The sequence below is a fragment of the Scophthalmus maximus genome, chromosome 14, assembly GCF_022379125.1.
Source record: "Scophthalmus maximus strain ysfricsl-2021 chromosome 14, ASM2237912v1, whole genome shotgun sequence".
In the NCBI taxonomy this organism is placed as follows: Eukaryota; Metazoa; Chordata; class Actinopteri; order Pleuronectiformes; family Scophthalmidae; genus Scophthalmus; species Scophthalmus maximus.
Window position 1 is genome coordinate 17,352,501 of NC_061528.1, and position 17,207 is coordinate 17,369,707.

The window sequence follows — 17,207 nt, forward strand, 5'->3', positions numbered from 1 at the left end:
ATGAATTGGAATCTCCACAGACATCTTGCTGATCATTGAGGAACACTCTCAGTGTGGTGCGGGAGTATGAAAGGATAGTCAGGAAAATTGCCGATTAAAGGAACCACCTTTAGTGAGATGCCGACAACACAAACTCATTCCGACCTGCCTGCGCCTGGGTTCCACAGTGAAAGGTCACAGAGTGGACAAGATCCTGGAGGCAGCAAAGAATGAGCTTCTGGATGAGAGAGAGACACATTCATTTCACCGTCGAAGGGTTGAAGGGAAATGCTGAGCATCTACTCCATCACTTCTGCCTATGGCAGTTTTGGAGAAGGTCACCCTTTTTGTCGAGAAGGCCCAACTATCAACATTAGGAAAAGAGGAAGAACTTACCTGGAGGCAAAAGGCGGACAATCTCTCTCTGCAGGAAATACGCAACAGATGGGTAAAGAACCTGTCGGACATGGAACGTTCCCCATTTACCAATAGTAGATCTCATCACAGCAACCGAATCGGCCATAAGGAAAAAAACAACCTTACACAGACAGAAACTGAACAGCTCAGATTGAAAGTATCAGCAGCCTTATCCAACGCCAAAGCGTTGCAACCTCACCACCCAGGAGAGGAAAGCTTTGTCTTCACTGAGCAAGGACCAGAACATTACCATCCTACCAGCAGACAAGGGAAGATGCACAGTGGTCCTTAACACAGCTGACCTCCCTGTTCACGTGCATCGCAACCATAGAGGCAGTGGAAATGGAAAGAAAAAGGCTGCTACATGTCAACCCAGAACAAATTTGTTGACCTGTGGATTTCTGCCCGAACACGAACTACTTCCAGTAGAAAGGGAGTTTTTGCAGGCAAAACATGGCTGTAAATAGGATCTCCTATTGTGGCCAACCTCTACTTGGAATAAGTAGAATGCAGGGCCCTAAATTCCTTCAGAGGAACTACACCAAGCCACTGGTTCAGATATGTGGATGACACATGGGTTTAAAATCAAAACCCCGGAAGTGCAAACTTTCACTGAACACATCAACTCAGTGGACAGAGTCAGGGGTGCTGAGAGAAAGTGTGTCATCCTGAGGGGCGTGGCTTACAGAAGCCGGGGCTTCCACCCAAGGGCTCTTGGGCATTTATGCAGTTTTACATGTTCACTTAAGTTCATTCATCGTTGCGTGTCTGTGTTCTGTTATTCATGTTCTGTTCGTTTTTTTACCCCTCCAAATCTGAGTGAGGGTACCTTGCGTGCAATGTTCGTGACAAGCATCACAGGTCTTGAAATGTCTAAGTAAACTAATAGAAACTAATCATGCACAATGAAAAATTGCTAAATTATGGAATATTTTTGATAAATGATGTATACAATAATTATAGGTGGATATTTCTCCCTGAAAGGTGATTTCATTTCGTTATTGATTTGCGAAGTAAAATTTATTTGCCTTGCTGTCACAGTCCCCCGATAGTAGGGGGTGCTGCAGCACCCTCCGCACCCCTACTTCCAGCGTCCCTGTATGTGATTTTTGTTTTAGGGCCAATGTTGTTTGTCCTTATATCGTATCTTTGTTGCTGGCATAGGACATTTTTGAAATAAAAGAGAACTGAAGAAGCCTCTCGGGTGAGAGGTGAAACGTCTTCAAGACATTACAACCAAGTCCAGTTGCTGGTGATTCAACAACCTCGTGAATGGCAAAATGTGTGTAGTATATCTATATTTTTTTACCCAGAGATTTTAAAATAACACGTTTTAGAGGTGTGCTATACCTGGATACCGTGAAACCGTGGTTATTTTTGCCTAAGGTTATCAAACCCGTCGAAATCTCTTACCGGCCCATGCCTGGTGGGAATTAAACATCATTCGTCAGATGTTGGTAAATAAAAGCACCATGCATTGGTTTAGAGGTCTGGCTCTAAAAGTGGGTACTAAAGTCACCAACTGCTAAGACTGAAAAAGACTCATCTTCCTGCTCAGCACACTTCCATCCCCAGCTCTCCCCCTGTTCTGTAATGGTGCCTTTGTGGAACGAGCCAGTGCACAGCTTACAACAGTTAGACTAGATAGTTGTATTTAATGCTTGCTTTTGCCACACATTCAGATATCATTAGCTTAGATATACAATGTATTTCCTCATTCTTTTGTTAATCATAAAAAAATGTTTCAAGTGTGGCAAAACAACTTGATTCTTCCCAGTTTGGAACTGGTTTTGGCTTGTTTTGAATATGTCCTTACGACAACCGTAACCCATCTTGTAAAAAAAAAATGATTCTCATAGTTCACCTAAATGTTATTTCAGTCACTCTTCCATTTTCTAAGCACCGTGGCACTTTGATGAGTGAGATCAGAGGAGCAATCTTTGAAACTTTATGGCAGCAAAGCAGTGATATATTCCTTTTCTCTCTCATGAATATCTTATAAAACATGACATATAGGCACACTAACTAATATACATTTATGGACCCAAAAATAGAAGCGTAGATCCTCTGTCCTTGCAGTGAACATAATAATATGAAAATATACATGAAGAAATACGAGGCTGATAACTGCAGTATGAGATTGAATTGTAGCTGTACCAGTTTTCCCTCAAAAAAAAAATGGTTGTAAATGGTCCCTTTTCATTTTTGACAAACGTGAAAAAAAATAAAGCCAGAAATAGCACACAGAAAGAGAAAAGAAATGTAGGAAACTTCTAAATGGCAACTTTTGTACATTTAGAATGTTGATATTAATGGTTACGATAAAACGATGTAGTTAAATAAATAGTGAATAAAAAATATACCTAAACTGATATCTTTAAAAAAGGGAACAGGCTAAATTTCTTCAGTACAATTTAATTAATGCCATTTAATTGAGAGCTCAAAAATGTACAATGACTAAACATGTAATTTAGTCCGATTTTTTTCCCCATTTTCATATCAGTATTATATTAAGTTCACCAAATATTAATGAGAAGGTTTACCTCTTGTAAAATCAAATTTGAAAATCCTGTAAGCAAAACTCCTGGATAAAAAATAACCCACATATTCATGTTATAGGGGAGGACCATTTACACTGTACACTATTTGTATCATGTCCTCAGTTTCTCTTTAAGCTGTACATTATGTATATGTGGAGACTGTATCATAGCTCAGATGAATATATAATTTTGTAGTGGAGTGAAATAAATGGTTACATTGGAATACGCATATGCCTCCTCTCGTTTTTGAAAGCAGTGACTGTTGCTGAGGGTCATCAACAAAAGAGTCACAGACTCGAGGTTAAGTCAACTTCATAATAGAAACTTAATGTAAGGTCTGGATTGCATGAGTTACACTATGAGCAAAATGATAAATGGCCCTGGTTTGGCTTCTTGACAAGTTCGTGTAATTTCCTTGTGGCGTCTGGTAGGTCACACTTCTGAGGGAGACATGGGGCCTGCTCTACGAAGCGAGTTCAACATACCCAGGATATGTTTCAGTTATCAGGCTTGACTTACGAGTAACCTAACATTGGCCGCCCTGAAAACCTGTACTACCAAGTCAGTCTCAGTCAACGCTGGATTTTCCAGTCCAGCTACGAGCACGTTCATGTTGCCATTAATTACAAGCCAGGTCGTCAGGATCATGAATATAGTTTTTGATATGATGCAAATAAAACGCTGATTTTAAGCAACGTGCAAATGTGACTTTCTACAAAGTGAAATGAAAATAATATGAGCAAACACCTAAAACAGAAAAGAACCACTCAAATATATTTTTCAGAATTTTAAAATCAGCCTGAAGATATAATGTTAATAAGCACAGGAAAGCACAGAGTTCAATATTGAGTGAATATTTGAGTAGTTACTGCACTCTTACAATAATTATGTACAAAGTCTTGTACCGTTGCCTTTTTTCCAATTTTGTTTTTGCTCCGGAACAAAAGGTTTTATGTTAACCATTCGTCTTGTGCTTAATTGGCTTGGTTCCAGTCTTAAAACTCTTTATATAAGGATTTTATGAAACGTAAATGGACTGAGAGAATGGGAAATTCACTTCCTGAGCCATTCCAAAAGTGGGTGGTCACTGTGATGCTCTTCATTATTTGTCACGTTACTTTAAACTCTTTTGTCCAAGTCAGGATCCTTTAGAATTATGACTCTCTTCTTTTACTTCATTGATCTGATTGGTGAATAGTCTGTCTGATGACTTGCTTTGATCTCTTGTCTTGAACTTATCCTGCCTCCGGAGCAGGTTATGCCGTTCGTCATAAGTTACCGCGGCGATTAACCACGGTAACAAGTGAACCAGCTTTGTAGGACAGAAAGCCCAGGGTTAAACCTGAAGTTACCTCTATAACAGCAAATCCTGCTCCGTGGTGCAGGCCTCGGTTTCTCTTGAGGCCCACTCGGCCACTGACAGAAGTAAAGTATTTAACTTCCCTCTTCAATGCCCCTCAAGCAACATTAGCAGCAACTTTTCTCTGGCAAGCCACGAAACAGCTGCAACACACAAAACATATTAGGAGACCCCCCACCCCCGCCCTTTAACGGCTATTAAGCTAGATTTAGATAGAGCATTTGTGAGGCAAGTTGGAGATTTAGCTCAAGGCCCCTTTGCGGCAGGACTGGACACCTGCTTCCAGCACAGAAGCTGGCCCCAGTCTCAGCAGGTGGATTGCCAAAAAAAGAAAAGAAAAAAGGAAAGGGCCGCTCCATTATTCACCTGCATTTACCTTCTTTCCACAAAGAAGAAGTGACTTAAGCCCCGACTGCCTCTTCACTGCAAAAAAAAACCCAAATACCTAATACCAAACCATTCATCGTCAGGTTAGGCCAGACGGAAAGGTCTCTAATCTTGAAAATGAACTGCACTTTGTGTGGATGGGATACCACAGCCATGGGACGGGAGCGCTCAGATAACCTCTCCAGTCTGACTTTGTGTTCGGGGTCAATTAAATGGGAATTATTTGTAGTGTTGCAGTCAGTGAGGCGCATGTTATATTCCCACGTCGTGTGTTTAAAGACTGGCTGCAAACTTATAATGATTAATACTGTCTAACAACTATACTAAACTATACGTTTTATTCATTTCAGAGTAGTGTTTCCTGCTCGACCATGAAACAATCTTGCGTTCACTTAAGCTGGCCTGTGAGTTACCTGTTCGCTAATGGCGACACATTGAGCTGCTGACCCGTCCGTTTATTTTTAGGGCGCCACCTCTATGACACTCATGTGTCTGTGGTCCGCAGCACCGAGCCACGGCTGCGCGCCTCTCTGGTGTGCGTTACCCACCCGGAAACGACTCACTCGCAGATGTCCGACGCTTCATTCTGCAGCGTGAACGCCTGCATGCACCCAGTATCCTATCACCTTAACACCCGGTCCATAGGAACATGGATATACGTGCTATTACACTTTGACCTTTACAATGACCTTACATCAGAAGAGTACAACAAACACACGTTCTATTATGGTGCAACTTTCACCCCCAATTTTTTTTTTACCAGATTTAAATCTCTGTGCTTATCCTTTTTTAAATTATAATGACCCATATCCTCTCAAAGAATGTTATCACCACACAACTAAAATGATATATTTTTTGAAGGACAACCAGAGAAGAACACTGAGGTCGTGCTTGGAATTTGTTTGGAGTTGTCGTTTTTGCACTGGACAATTTAATCCTCTAAAATCACCAACGCAATTTTTGACCCGTTGAAATTTGACTTTTTTCTATTGTCCAACAAAATAACTAGTATTTGTGGTACTTCTCCATAGTTGTATTATAACACCGTGGGTCTTTATTTCTTCATCTGAACTGGCACATGGAGACTGTAAAACATCTAGATGTTCCATGTTGGGAACACTTGAAGTCACAGAAAATAATGATGAAAGGTTCTATATAAATAGAATAAAAAATGTTTTGCAGGTCATTGGATCCTGTTAATCCTTACAGACCTCAGTATTTCTGATTGGTTTATGATCATAAACGGGTTTTTTTGTGGAATTCAATTATCTATTCTCAAAATAGTATCATAAGCAGTTTGCACAGACGAAGGGTCTCAGTCCAAAGTGCTGCGGGTCGAAAGCTGCGTGTTCCCTTTAAATGCGCGCGGCGGAGCGCGGGCAGGAAATGGGCGGCGGCGGCGGCGGCGGATGACGTCATCGACGCGACGCGGTCACGTGTGTTTATTTGTTTTGATGCATCCTGTCTGATCCTGATCGTCTGGTTCCCCTCCCCTCCCCCCCCCTGGGAAGACGGTCGTGCGTCGGTGTGCCGCCGAAGCGACCGGTTGTTCCGGGTGTGTCGGTGCAGCCCAACCCCCCTTTCCCCCCCCCACCCCCACCCCGGAGCATGGCTGAAGGTGGTCCCGAGGCACCGGCCGAAGGCGACGACCCGCCCAGCGTCAGTCACTTCCCCCCGCTCATCACTGTCTCCAGTCTGCCCAGTGCCACCGCTGCAGGTAACGAGCGAACCGTGCACGGCCAGTCATCTGTGTGTGTGTGTGTGTGTGTGTGCGTGTGTGTGCGTGTGCGCGTGTGCGTTGTGTTAGATTAGATGTGGTGACTTCTGATCCAGTAAACATCTCAAGTCCCAGAGGTGTAATAATGTGACAGTGTTGCCAGAATCCTCCTCTGTGGTTTGTCTATAAATTATACTTTCGATTTTGCCCAGAAAAGCTATATGAAGAAGTTTTTGTTTTTTTTCTAAGTGTGGACTAGAGCTTAATCGATTAATCGTTTAGTAATCGACTACTAAATTAATGGCTAACCAATTAATCGGTTGAAGTAGTTAATTATGAAAATAAAAGTCCAAATTCTCTGATTGCGACTTCTTAAAATGTGAATTTTTTTTTTTGGGGGGGGGGGGGTTTCTTTGCTCCTCCATGACAGTGAACTGAATATCTTTGGTGTGTGGACAAAACAAAACATCATGTTGGGGTTTTGGGACACACGATCGACTTTTTACACCACTTTATGGACCAAACAACTGATCGATTAATCAAGAAAAATAACCGACAGATTAACTGATAATGAAAATAATCGTTGGTCGCAGCCCTAGTGTGGAAACAATAATAGGAACACCTGCAAAATACAATAAAGTTAAACAAAAGTTAACACATCCCCTGCAGTGGTTACATGAGAAGCAGCTCTGTTAATGTGCACGTCCCCCCCCCTCGTAGGGGAGCCCAGGGACGGGCCAGCGGTCCATGACACGGGTCCAGACGGGCACATTAGGGCTGCAACTAACGATTATTTTCCTAATCGATTAAACTGTAGATTATTTTCTCGATTAACGGATTAGTTGTTGAGGAGCAAAGAAACCAGAATATATTCACAATTAAGAAGCTGAAATTAGGGGCATAAAGACTTTTTTTCATAAAAACTACTCAAAATATCAAAACAGTTGGCGATTAATTTAGTAATAGATTAACTGTTGCAGCTCTAGGGCACATTGACGAATAAATCCACTGCAGAATCACTGTTTGTCTCCACATTCAGCAGGGACACAGACACTGTTATATAAGAGATGCAGCGAGAATAGTTCTGAAAAACAGGATTATCGTTCATCAACCGGGTCTAGTGAGGTTTTGTTTATGCACTATCCGACTTGAAAAAACTCTGCGGCTGAAATATCAGTTCAAAAGCTTCAAGTGGAATGCATTAGTCGCATAGCATACATCCGCTTCCGTCATGATATGATTATAAGGCTATTATATTAATAATATTATATATATTAATAATTTGACTTGGACAAAAACAAAACCTGCATTAAGAGTCCCGTGTCTATGTCTTTGTCCTCGTCAGGCCGTAACCTGAAGGAATGGCTTCAGGAGCAGTTCTGCGACAGACCCCTGGAGCAGGATGACATGCGGCTCCACAACGCGGCCCACGTGGGAGATCTGGACACCCTGAGGCGCCTGCTGCATGAAGACGGCTTTGGACGGTGAGGCAGAGTAGGGCGTGCAGAAGAGTGTTCCGTTAAGACCTTACGGGACTTTAGGTAGACACAGAAACCTGGACCTTGGGGTATTTGTCCCCCTTTGGGGGCTTCACTGTACTGTATTGTACTGTACAATACTGTACACACGTTCCTGCAGAAAACGGTAGCTTTTCGTTCCAGGAGCGGTCCATGTGTGGCATCGGGTGGTTTGTGGTTTCTGTGCTGTGTGTTTTTTTACTCTGCATGCTTTTTTGCTGAGTGATGGCTGGAGAGACTCACATGCTGAAAGAGTATGTCCTTACACGTCCCCCGACGCAAAACAGTCTTAATATACGTGTTTAAGTCAGGCCATATGCTGGATGCTTTTGTCTTTTCATCGCTTTGCTCTTAACAGTGGGCGCTCCGCTGCTTTTAGTCTGTGGCCACAGCAGACGCACACACACACAAGCAATTCACTTGAGTATGCGGCATCCCGATGCTCCGCGTAGATACTCTGGAACCTGTGATGCACAGTCAGAGCCTGGATCAGCCCAGCGTGATACAAACACAGAACCACCTTGCAGTGGTCGGCACATATTCAACCTCATCCCCACAGAGGTTGTATGCAGCAATCATACTTGCTCCCAATCTCCACACCCCTGCCAACCCATTATTACTGGCTTAGACTAAAGCTCATATCTCGTCCACATGGTTTACAAACATGCTGTTATTTCAGTAAAATGGCTTCACTTCAATGGGTTTCCCCTGCCCTGCCTGTCCCATCTGGGCTGAAGCAGTAGTCTAAGCAGGACAAATCCAATATGTTGTAGTTCCACAGCTAATAACCACTCCCTTCCCTCCTCTCTCCCCCGGTGCCAGGCGTATCAACGAGAAGTCCGTGTGGTGCTGCGGTTGTCTGCCCTGCACCCCTCTGCGGATCGCGGCCACGGCCGGACACGCTGCCTGCGTGGCCTATCTGATCGCCCAGGGAGCCGCCGTGGACCTGGTCGACGTCAAAGGCCAAACGGCCCTGTACGTGGCCGCGGTCAACGGTCACCTGGAGTGCGTCCGGATACTCCTCGAGGCTGGAGCGGACCCCAACGGGAGCCGACACCACCGCAGCACCCCCCTGTACCACGCTGCCCGGGTGGGGAGGCTGGAAGTCCTGCAGGAGCTCATCAGGTGAGGCCGCACCAGGCTGCTGGACTGGTGATCTGCGGCTGTGTTGAAGCGGAACATTAAAATGGAATGTTAATGGAATGCTAACTTATCATAATGTGCCTGGCCCTTTTTGGCAGGGTTGCACTCTCCACGACGAACCAGCCCGTCTTCATTTATTCAATTTTTCCTTAAATATTTGTCTTTGCAGTAGATAGTGTTAAAGGAGACATGTTAAACATACGTCAGGATCATTTCTCTGTCACTTCTCACACGAAGGTCTGCAACAGACCGATCAGTTAACGAAACAGCGCCATTGTTGGACCGGACCGGAAACAGTTGAGCAGTACTAAGTAGAACCCGGAAATGGTTGTGAAAGTAGCCCATAGGATCCCATTAGGCCAAAACAGCAGCCCACATGGGACAATAATCACGTTGACAAAGAAAACAACATTCTGAACCGACTGAAAAGAAGTACATCCATTTTACCAGCTTTTTTTCAATCCAGATACATACATTATATTAAAGAATACCCTCTCAAGTATTGTTTCAAGATTCTTCTACAATCAACCAACATATTTTGCTCAGTTTTTTTTTGGTTTTTTTAAAGGTCATAAAACTGAATCCATGGTTCTCCCTCTGTCCAGGTTCAACGCCGACGTGGACATAGACCACCAGCTGGGCCCCCGGCTCCTCTTGAGTGCCCGCACCCTCAGCACTTTGGTGGTGTGTCCTCTCTACATCTGCGCCGCCTACCACCACCTCCACTGTTTCCAGCTGCTGCTCCAGGCCGGCGCGCAGCCCGACTTCAACTACACCGGGCCTGTCTGCCACCAGGCTCTGGCCCGCGGCCTGGCCTCCTGCCTGCTGGACGCGGTGCTGCGTCACGGCTGCGAGGCGGCCTTTGTCCACCTGCTGCTGGACCATGGGGCCAACACTGCCCTCCTGTCCTGGGATGAGTCAGAGCTGGATGCTCCTCACCGAAGGAGGGTGGATCCTGAGGCACTAAGGGTCTTCCTGGAGGCAAAGAGTGAGTCGAAATAATGTAATCGACTGTATTTCTATAGAGCTTTTTCTAGTCTTATGGACGAATCAAAGTGCTTTACAGCACAAGTCACACTCACCCATTCACACACATTCACACAGAGCTGTTGTTTACCGCTCATTTTTCGGTCGCATTCATACACATTCATACACCGAAAGGGGCAATTTAGTGTCTTGCCCAACGACACTTTGGCATGCGGACTCGGGGAAGCAGGGATCGAAACTGCCGACCTACTGGTTAGTGGACGACTGTCTCTTTCTCCTTAGCCACGGCCGCCCAATGAATTGGGGGAAATTTGCGAATATTGAGACACCTGAGAGGACAGATGCAATTTGTTCCTGACCACAGCAATATAATCATTTGTGGTTGCCTCTTAACCACTTTACCATGATTTAACTCTACAGTATAGAATCGTTGTACATATATAAACTTTAAAAAGATAAATAATACTTTTAAACTAACTGTCTCAACATGTGAGCCCTGTAGGAAGTTGCCTTGATTGCCTATGCAACAGGTTGCTAACAGCACCCTACATTGGTAGGCCACCCAATATTTGTTTAACTGCCAGGATCAAAGCATCTTTGAGTGTTTGCCCTATTCAACATTCCATCTGAGAAATTGTCCATTCACAGCCTTCCAGTCATTATTAATAATAATATTAACGATGCGCAATGTTCACTGTCAGCCATTTTAATCTAGTGTCTTAACTCTGAGCGTAAATTTATGGAATATCTAAAAAAGAAATGACACTACTCTCTGCGAACAATCCCACAATGCAATGTTTGATATAGACGTGAAGTACTAGTCATTATTCAATGACTTTGAGTGATGGTGCGTGAGGGATTGTGGTGGATAACGCCTGTCCAAAACTCTCAGTGAACTGCCCATTATAGAGCAAACTACAGTGTCTATTACAGAGGGAGACGTGAGTGAGTGGAGAAGGGAGTCATTTGGAACACAGAAGTGGTATTTGATTGCTGGCTCACTGTCGCGCTGTCATGACTGACTGACTCGAATACATCAGAGACACTGATTATGTCATTTGTAACACTCATGGACTTCCTCCTTTCGACGCACACATTTTCACAGTCACTCGTGGTTTTTCACAAGTAGAAACTTAATTCACCTCTCGAAGCATTTTAGAATTAACGCCGTCGTTATTTCTCACCACTCATTGACAGCTGAGAGTATATAAAAGCCAAGGAGCTGACAGGAGTGAGACATTTCACACTGGGTTAATTAGGTGATAATAGGAAAGAAAAAGATGGTCCGGACCCTGTTTCGTGACTGAGTCTGTAGCACAGTTCTTCTGTTACAGCCGTTTGCTCTGCTTCTCCTCTCTTAAGGAAGCCCCCGCAAGCTGACGCACGTGTGTCGGATCAGGATCCGCAGAGCGATGGGCAAAAGTCGCCTAAAGCACATCCCCTCGTTGCCACTGCCGGAGGCCATCAAGAGCTTCCTGCTTCACCAAGACTGACGACCTTGCAGCGCCTGACCTCCGACAGAGCTCATCCCACCCGATCGAAAAACGACCCAGGCCTCAAAGACGAGCCACACGGTAGAGCTTTTTTGTGAGACCACTTTGCTGATTGCTCATTGATTTCCAATGATGAACAGTCATTAATATTATTTTCCCTACCATCTTCTGGTTCTTATAATCATGAATTAAAACGCTTCCTAATGTGCTGCTGTGTCCTGAATTGTGGAAACTTGTGTGTGTAATGTAAATGTTTGCATTGTGACTTTTTCCAAATCAGCAGGTCATGTCCTGGTCTGACTGCAAGTGTCGCGTTTCATCTCAACATTCACAGCGAGAATGTCATTTGGTTTGCAATTGAAACATGCAATGCAGTAAACATCCAGTTCAGAGGCAGAGCTGATCGAGCTCCTTTGATTGCTCATTAATCCGTAATAAACCTAGAGTTTAAGCCCTTTACCAACACTCAGCCAGTTTTGAGTTCAACCCAGCATTCTTAAAGGTGCCATTTTATGCAATAATCACTTTCAGTGTTTGCTAACCACTGTCGTTTTTTTGTGGACTGGCTAAACCCTACAGCCTGGCTCTGAACGACTAGTCCAGATTTCCCTCCCACTGTGATGTCACAGAGGGGCTCTTTCGGGGTAACCCCGTCTGCAATCTGATAATGTCCTCTTCTCTGGTGAAGGGACGTGACATTTCCTACACGTTTTAAAACCGGTTGACCAATCACAACAGACTGGGCCAGCTGGCCAATCAGAGCAGACGGGGGTTTTATCCACAGAGGGTGAAAAGAGGAGCTGCAGGACTGGGCAGTATGAGAACACTGATGCTTTTTCTGATCATTACAGCATGTAAACCTTTTCAAGTGGTGACCCAGATTAAAAGTATGGACCTGGATATGAGCATAATATGTCACCTTTAAGTTTGCACTGCAGATCATTCTATTCTAATTTTTTTCTTCTGATGCATTAACCACATAGATCAGTCTGACCGGAAAGGGGTGGACCACGCATATGTATAACTATTTACATTGAGCGCTGATGTGGTGTTTTTTTTTTTGGCTGTATGCCTTAATGTTGAGTTTAGGAAAAAAATGGTCTCCAGATCCGAAACTACAAATGATAAACCAGAATGATATGTGAAATCCCACGTGTTCAATGTAAAGGTACATTTATAAAACCTTAAATGAGCTATTTAAGCTCCTGGATTTCGACTAGAACAAGTTGCAAGTTTACATTTTGGGTCTTAATTGTTTAATGTACGCGCTGCCGTCAAAAGCTGACTTTGTGAACTCTCTGTTGACAATCTGTTGAAAAGTGAATGAGATGTATATGTGATGAGTAGAACAAGTTTGAATATATTAGCCAGAAAGCCGTCCTTAATGTGAGACTTGTTGCACATTTGGTGTGTTGTGCAAAGCTGTTGCACCGCTCTTTTTTTCCTCATTTATTTTACTGTTCAACATGTTGAAATGTCCATGCATTTTGCTTTGTGTATCCAAACCTTATTTGCATATATTAAATGCAAATACCTCTATATTCTACCCTGTATGTTTTTAAAACTACGCAAGAGGGATGTTCACACCACCGGGAGACAGAGAGGTTCTTCACAAGTGAACGTGAGCACATTGTTCCTCCCGCTTTTGCTCACAACCCCTTCCAAGATCTGCTATCATCCAAAATATCTTGGGCGTTTTGGCCCAAGCAGGCAGACAGGGATTGAGTGGAAAAGGAAGAACAGGTTTATTTAGTATTGGGCAGAGTCGGGCAGGGGAATGAGGGCTGCTGCGCTGTCCTCGGACAGGGAGACGAACGTGGTGTGGAGTGAGGCAGGGGTGTAGCACCAAATTCTGGGCCCTATACATAGTCTCTGTGGCCCCCCCTACCACCCTCAGCCCCTCACAAGTACTTTACTGTGGTTGAATGAGGTTTGCTTACAGTATCATGCTTAAGAGAATATTATTTTCTTCATGTTTATTTAAGTATTCCTGAGCTATTAGACAATTCCCCCCAAAAAAAGAAACCACAATTTTTTTGAAATACACAGTTCAGTCTCTCAACCAATGTAGTCAACCCATTTTATGACACTTATTACTTAGAAAACACAAATTAGAAACTAAATACTGTTAATTCTGTCCGTGGGCCCTGGGTAGTGTGTCCCCTTTTCCAATGGGGGGGGGGGGGACACGACACTACGCCCATGGAAAGTTGTGTCGGCAAAATCCCATCCTGGATCTCTGCAGGCAGGAGAGATAACGTGGGGTTCGTTCGGAGTTTCACAAAACACAGGAGAAAGCTGAACCTGAAGTTTAGTGGCCGTCGATCGACTGGTCTAATAATCCGGTCTAATAATCTGGCGTTTTGATGCTGTCCGGGTCTGATTACGTTGAGACACATATAGGTCCATATCAGTAAAGAAAGAAAACAGTAATGCAACACAAGGACAGCGAAACGAAATCTAGACATCGCCGTTCACAAGTCCCCAGTGATCAAAATACACAAAGACATCTGTTCCAATATATTCAATAACAAGATGAGTACCTCGTGTCACTTAGTGTAGGCTCGGTCAAGGCCCTTATAAATCAATGTTTTTTCAACACTGCATGAAAGGTGGGAACATTTCTAGTAACGAACATTTGTAGATAATCGATATAGATAATTAAAGACTACATATTATTCATCTGGAAACAACAAAACAGGAAGGAATGAAACACTTTTATTAGTCATGAGTTCCCCCAAGTGACGTTCACTTACTGTTTGTTAGTGGGGGTTTTTTTAGCCACATTAGCAGCAGCGTGGTTTTAAAGGGATGGAAGTGTCGTCCTGTTGAAGTGCTGCTTCACCACTTACTGCAAGTCCAGACGGGAATGAATGGATCGCCTCCTTAAGTTTTGACATATTAGGGCTATAGTAGAACGTGACCAGGTAGATTGTAATGTAACCTGCTATAGGTACTGTACCGATATCTGCCTCACAGGGCCAATAGCATGGCTGTGAACTCACAGTTTTAATCCATGGGATATAGGGGCTTGTCAAATGCTCATTATGTTTCGCCAACTAAACTGATTGATGGGGCAAAATATCTGTTTCCTCTCTCATGCCTGAGGCCTTTTTTTATCCCAGAAACTTTTGATATGCTCCAAAGGAAGTAATAAAATTAAATAAAATTATTGTGAAGCTCTGGGTTGGAGTGGGTTGGGGGGGGGGCACTAGTTGTTATTGTTATGGAGCTGATAAAGGAGCCAAGATATAATGACGGTTGAGAAAACCACAATTTGGTGCAAACCCAACTGGCCCAGTGGAAAACGTCGAGCCTGGGAACCCCGGAGTGGAAGCGGCAGGGAAGCGCGGCAGCAGGGGCAGATGGGGACTCAGTTTCAAAAACAAACAACAACAAAAAAAAAAGCCTCCGGCAAAGACCTGAGAAGATGGACTGGGACACTTTCCTGCAGAGCTCAAGGTTTTTCTACCCTTACCCCATGACAGCGGTGGATTATTCCACAGCAAGGTAACATGCCTGTGCACAACTCCAAAAGAAATGCACAACTGTCGCACAAGGGCTCTAGATGGCACTGTCTTCCTTTCAAGTATGGCCGACGTCATATCTCTCCTTTCCTTACTCTGTCTTCCATCTCATTTCCCATTGTATCTCTCTGCCTCTGTCCATCTTCCTTTGTCCTACTAGTGCTTTTCTTTTTGTCTGTATACCTTTTTCTCCCATCTACACCCCCCCCCCAGGGGTAAAGCCAACTCGTGCAAAAATAAAAAAAACAATAGTTCGCCAGCTCAAGAGTTACACTTTTCCCGGTTTTTCAAAGCACACGAAGTTCCATTCCACAGACTCGGTCCTCGTTTGAAGGCGGAAGATGATTATCATGAGGAAATACTGTTTTATAGGTGAATGCTTCGCAGCTGAAAAAAAACTCTCGAATCCCCGATGAGCATTTGGCGGCGTTTTCCCCCCGGCGTTTGCCGCCGGGGGGAAACGGCGACGGGTTGAAGTGGGTTTCTTTCCTCAGAAGATTACTGCGAGCCTGGAAAGGGCTGCATGGCTGTTGTTCATTCCTGAGTTTATTTGTGCCGCAAACTGCAATCAAAAGTCTGGACAACCTCGGCTAATACCACCGCAGCGTTCCGCCTCGACTGGGGGACCGGCATGCCTCTGGATGTTCGATGCCACCGCGTCTTCCACGCCAAGGATTAAGGCCGTTTCCGGGGATGTGGTGTTCTCCACATAAACTCGCATCGGCGCGTGCGTGCATTTGTTTCCGTGCCGCGAACGTGTTGGCGGTGTTTGTTTCGGCCGCAGTTTTATCCGGCTGAAAGACGAGGTCAAATGTGTGTTTGTTTGGATTCAAGCTCACCTGTGAGTTGTTAAGTGGTTCCAGCGCGCTCAGCTCTGCGTCGGCCTCTTCATCGGGCTGCCGGCTCCCGCGCACTTGCACTGGCGAGCAGCCTGTTTGGTAATTGCCACGCGCTTTAATTTGAATGATCTCATTCCTGAGGCTTTCCGGAACTCTTAAGTTTCCTCCAGTGACTACATCGCTGCGTGTTTACCACCGCCACACACACACACACACACACACACACACAGGTATTCTGCCTCTGACCCAGTGCAACTGGAGCGAGGGTGAAATCAGTCAAAACACAAAGTCGCTTGACGTGACTCACGGAGATCACGTGAAACTGCAGCTCGTTGTTTGGCGGTCCAAGGAAAGCAGCCTTTTCTCGGTTTCGAGCTCATGACATAATCGACTGAACAGGAAAGCTTGGGGGTTTGGCGAATGAGTCCGCAAATATTGTTCATTTTTCACTTTGGTGTCACACTGCAACCCAAGCACATGTGGATTACCACTGCACGTCCGGAAGCACTTTTCCTCCATTAAGGCCATCTTCTGCCCTATAAACTACCCAGTCGGCGCTCCGGTGCGACACTCACAGGGAATTCCTTTGGCTTTATTGATATAATTAGGGAGTATATGGTTGGAAATATTGGAAGAATCTTAACTTTTAAAAGAGTGTTTTTTTTAATTAAAAACCTCAGAGGGACCTAATGAGTCTTAATTTGACTGTTTTCCAGAGGAGCCGGTAGTCATGAAATGTGGCAGGGGGCAGGAAGGATGTGAAGTGATTGCTTCTGTAATTACTGTCACAGTCTGTAACTTGGCTCTTATGCTTAATTAGCTCCCTCTCATTTGAGCGATGTTTGGGTATTACGTGCGCGGCCCACCGCGGCCTGCCTCGTGTGGTGCGCCTTTCAAGAACAATGAGGCCGTAGAATCTGAGAGGAAAAGTCTGCACGCAGCTGTAGTCAGTGTGAAGTTTAAATCCCCCCCCCCCCAATATGGCATATTGCATTAAACTAATATTATCCACATGCCCTCATTAGCAGTGATGATCGGAAATGAGCAGTCGACTTGTGGACCTGGTGCGGAGAGCAGAGCCCTTATGATTGGCTGGTGCCGTTCTTGCTTCCTTCTGCTTTAATACTCTACTTCATGTACAGATGATCATTAGGCTTTAAGCATCTTCAGCTCATTATGAATGTTCACTGGATGAAAGAGCGTGATGAAAAAAGCGCTGGTAACACACAATAATAAAGTGTAGTTTTATCAAAGACAGTGGCTCATGTAGTAACGGCAGTTTCGGCAGTTTTTCCGACTCT

At 44.4% G+C, this 17,207-nt stretch overlaps 2 protein-coding genes across 5 annotated transcripts in view; both read left to right on the forward strand.

Annotated features, from left to right (window-relative positions):
* traf3ip1 (TNF receptor-associated factor 3 interacting protein 1) overlaps positions 1-3,159 on the forward strand; it is a 26,265-nt gene extending 23,106 nt beyond the window's left edge. For all 3 annotated transcript variants that reach the window (XM_035651437.2, XM_035651439.2, XM_035651436.2), the window contains one exon: positions 1-3,159. This exon is cut by the window's left edge and continues 1,130 nt beyond it. The gene's annotated coding sequence lies outside the window, so the exon portion shown is untranslated.
* Positions 3,160-4,208: 1,049 nt separating this feature from the next.
* asb1 (ankyrin repeat and SOCS box containing 1) lies at positions 4,209-13,079 on the forward strand. 2 transcript variants are annotated; one of them, XM_035651441.2, is made up of 6 exons: positions 4,209-4,361; positions 6,195-6,400; positions 7,746-7,884; positions 8,740-9,042; positions 9,666-10,048; positions 11,410-13,079. In XM_035651441.2, the coding sequence occupies exons 2-6, from the start codon at positions 6,292-6,294 to the stop codon at positions 11,538-11,540; spliced, it is 1,065 nt and encodes a 354-aa protein (XP_035507334.2). In that variant the 5' UTR covers positions 4,209-4,361; positions 6,195-6,291; the 3' UTR covers positions 11,541-13,079. The 2 variants fall into 2 exon arrangements, with proteins under 2 accessions (XP_035507334.2, XP_047193082.1); XM_047337126.1 differs by lacking the exon at positions 4,209-4,361 and having other exon boundaries at positions 5,121-6,400.
* Positions 13,080-17,207: the final 4,128 nt, after the last annotated feature.

Bases quoted from the DNA above. Each gene is read 5' to 3' on its own strand.
- asb1 (XM_035651441.2), top strand. From the start codon at position 6,292: ATGGCTGAAGGTGGTCCCGAGGCACCGGCCGAAGGCGACGACCCGCCC. The intron at 7,885-8,739 runs GTGAGGCAGAGT...CCCCGGTGCCAG, and splicing joins CATGAAGACGGCTTTGGACG to GCGTATCAACGAGAAGTCCG. The intron at 10,049-11,409 runs GTGAGTCGAAAT...TCCTCTCTTAAG, and splicing joins GGTCTTCCTGGAGGCAAAGA to GAAGCCCCCGCAAGCTGACG.